Source organism: Azolla caroliniana, unplaced genomic scaffold, assembly GCF_043228905.1.
Source record: "Azolla caroliniana isolate FFs.n. ecotype wild unplaced genomic scaffold, voAzoCaro1.0.p SCAF_7, whole genome shotgun sequence".
Taxonomy (NCBI): Eukaryota; Viridiplantae; Streptophyta; class Polypodiopsida; order Salviniales; family Salviniaceae; genus Azolla; species Azolla caroliniana.
The window spans coordinates 1417320-1419935 of NW_028230442.1; the positions used below are offsets into that span (position 1 = coordinate 1417320).

The 2616-nt window shown below is 41.4% G+C and overlaps 1 protein-coding gene across 1 annotated transcript; it reads left to right on the top strand.

Moving 5' to 3' along the window:
* The first annotated feature begins 216 nt into the window (after positions 1-216).
* On the top strand, positions 217-2616 carry LOC147861458 (protein trichome birefringence-like 25). The gene is made up of 2 exons (XM_087322881.1): positions 217-439; positions 1816-2616. The coding sequence occupies exons 1-2, from the start codon at positions 359-361 to the stop codon at positions 2575-2577; spliced, it is 843 nt and encodes a 280-aa protein (XP_087179007.1). The 5' UTR covers positions 217-358; the 3' UTR covers positions 2578-2616.

Genomic DNA, 2616 nt, shown 5'->3' on the forward strand with positions numbered 1-2616 from the left:
TCGATTATGCGATAAAACCTTATAGGCAGGAATCAGAATGATATTATTTGACCATCACGGGGATTAAATTGGCTGCTAATATACTTGATTCCATAAAAGAATTGGATTGGATGGAATAATTAAATTTGCATCCATGGCGGATGATAATTACGCAGTGAGCTCGACGTGCGATTTGACGAAAGGGACGTGGGTTCGAGACGAGACGCCGCCGCCTTACACGACGGATACCTGCAGCTTCATCCATGGCAATCAGGACTGTGTCAAGAATGGGCGGCCCGACACAGAGTACCTCTACTGGCGATGGCAGCCCAGCGATTGCAGCCTGCCCAGGTTCGACGCCACAGTCTTCCTGGAGCACATGAGGAACAAGAAGATGCTGTTCGTCGGGGACTCGCTCGCCCGCAACCACATGGAATCGCTCTTCTGCAGTCTTACGCAGGTATTATTCACCATCTCTTGTCGTGATTCATCGTGCGCGGTGATCTGAATTACCAATGTTACACGTCCAATCTGATTCATCAGGCGATGATCTGGACCACAATTACATGTCCAATACGATTCATCCTGCCATGATCTGAATTACCATGTTTCATGTCCAATCTGATTCATCATGCGATGATCTGGATTACCATTCCATGTCCAATATGTTTAATCATGAGATGATCTGGATTACAATTACATGTCCACCATATGATTCATCCTGCGATGATCTGAATTACCATGTTACAACATGTCCCATATGATTCATCATGCGATGATCTGGACTACAATTATATGGTCCAATATGATTCATCCGGCCATGATCTGAATTACCATTACATGGTCCAAGATGCATGTCCAATAAGATTAATCATGCTATGATCTGGATTACAATTACATGTCCAAGATGATTAATCATGCGATGATCTGAATTACAATTACATGCCCAATATGATTAATCCTGCCATTATCTGGACTACAATTACGTGTCCAATATGATTAATCATGCGATGATCTGAATTACCATTACATGTCCCATATGATTAATCATGTGATGACCTGCTGCAGCATTGCACTGATTACGATTACACATATGTATCGAACAAATGCTTGATATTACAAACAAATGTGTATTAGTGGATTAATGTTATATGACTGAGTATACGCGGCCGATTAAGCAATGTTATGATAACCCCATTGGGAAAGTTAGCAAGATCAAATGTGTAATTAGTGAATTGATGAACTTGTTAACAAGATCAAACGTGTATTAGTGAATTCGTGAACTTGTTAACAAGATCAAATGTGTAATTTAGTGAATTCATGAACCTGTTAACAAGATCAAATGTGTAATTTAGTGAATTCATGGACTTGTTAACAGGATCAAATGTGTATTAGTGAATTCATGGACTTGTTAACAGGATCAAATGTGTAATTTAGTGAGTTGATGGACTTGTTAACAAGATCAAATGTGTAATTTAGTGAATTCATGGACTTGTTAACAAGATCAAATGTGTAATTTAGTGAATTCATGGACTTGTTAACAAGATCAAATGTGTAATTTAGTGAATTCATGGACTTGTTAACAAGATCAAATGTGTAATTTAGTGAATTCATGGACTTGTTAACAAGATCAAATGTGTAATTTAGTGAATTCATGGACTTGTTAACAAGATCAAAATGTGTATTAGTGAATTCATGGACTTGTTAACAAGATCAAATGTGTATTAGTGAATTGATGAACTTTAACAAGATCAAATGTGTATTGTTACCATCTCACATTGTTCTAGCTTGGATATGTTATTGGGTTTTTTGATGCATTTATGTGGAACGGTGTAGGTCGATCATGTCGACGTGGGCGCATGGTGGGAGCATATGGAATTGGTGAACTTCACATTCCCTTCGTACAACTTCACGTTAGGAGGTGTATGGGCGCCTTTCCTCGTGAAACACGAGCCCGAGGAGCCCGGTTCGGCCAACATGAAGCTTCACATCGACCAACTACACGAGTTATGGGTGTCCACAATGAACAACTATGATGTGGTCATATTCTCGGGGGCATATTGGTTGTATCGGCCAAGCATTTACTACATGAATAACCAGAATGTCTCCTTGGTAGATCCCGACGATCCCGGATATCCACAAACACTTACCGCAATGAAGCTCGTGTGGAAGAATGTGTTCAACCACGTTCTCTCGAGTTACAACGGAACGGTTGTGTTTAGGACTTTGAGCATATCCCATTTTGAGGTGAGCTCTTGGGACCATGGGGGCAGTTGCAACAAGACACAACCCAACCTTATGTATGTAGATAGGAACAACATGGTCCTAGAGTGGCAACACAATGAAGTCTATCGGATCCAAAGAGACGCGTTCGCGAAAGCCGTAGCCGAGAATGAAAAGAGGGGGCTTGGGCGTCTTAGGTTCCGGCTATTGGACGTGACTTCTAACACACTTTTGAGACCCGATGCACATCCCGGGATTTATAGGGTCCAAAAGAGCTCGGAGATGAGGTACGATTGCTTGCATTGGTGCCTTCCGGGACCAATGGATACATGGAATCAACTCCTCCTAGCTGACCCCCAAATCATGTGTTCATGATGTGCATCAATTGACATGGACTAGGTGGTACTTCATGCA

What these genes read in the sequence shown, in the direction of transcription:
- LOC147861458 (XM_087322881.1), top strand. Translation starts at nt 359, where the DNA reads ATGAGGAACAAGAAGATGCTGTTCGTCGGGGACTCGCTCGCCCGCAAC. An exon ending in TCTTCTGCAGTCTTACGCAG is followed by an intron (nt 440 to 1,815) that starts GTATTATTCACC and finishes GGAACGGTGTAG; the next exon opens with GTCGATCATGTCGACGTGGG.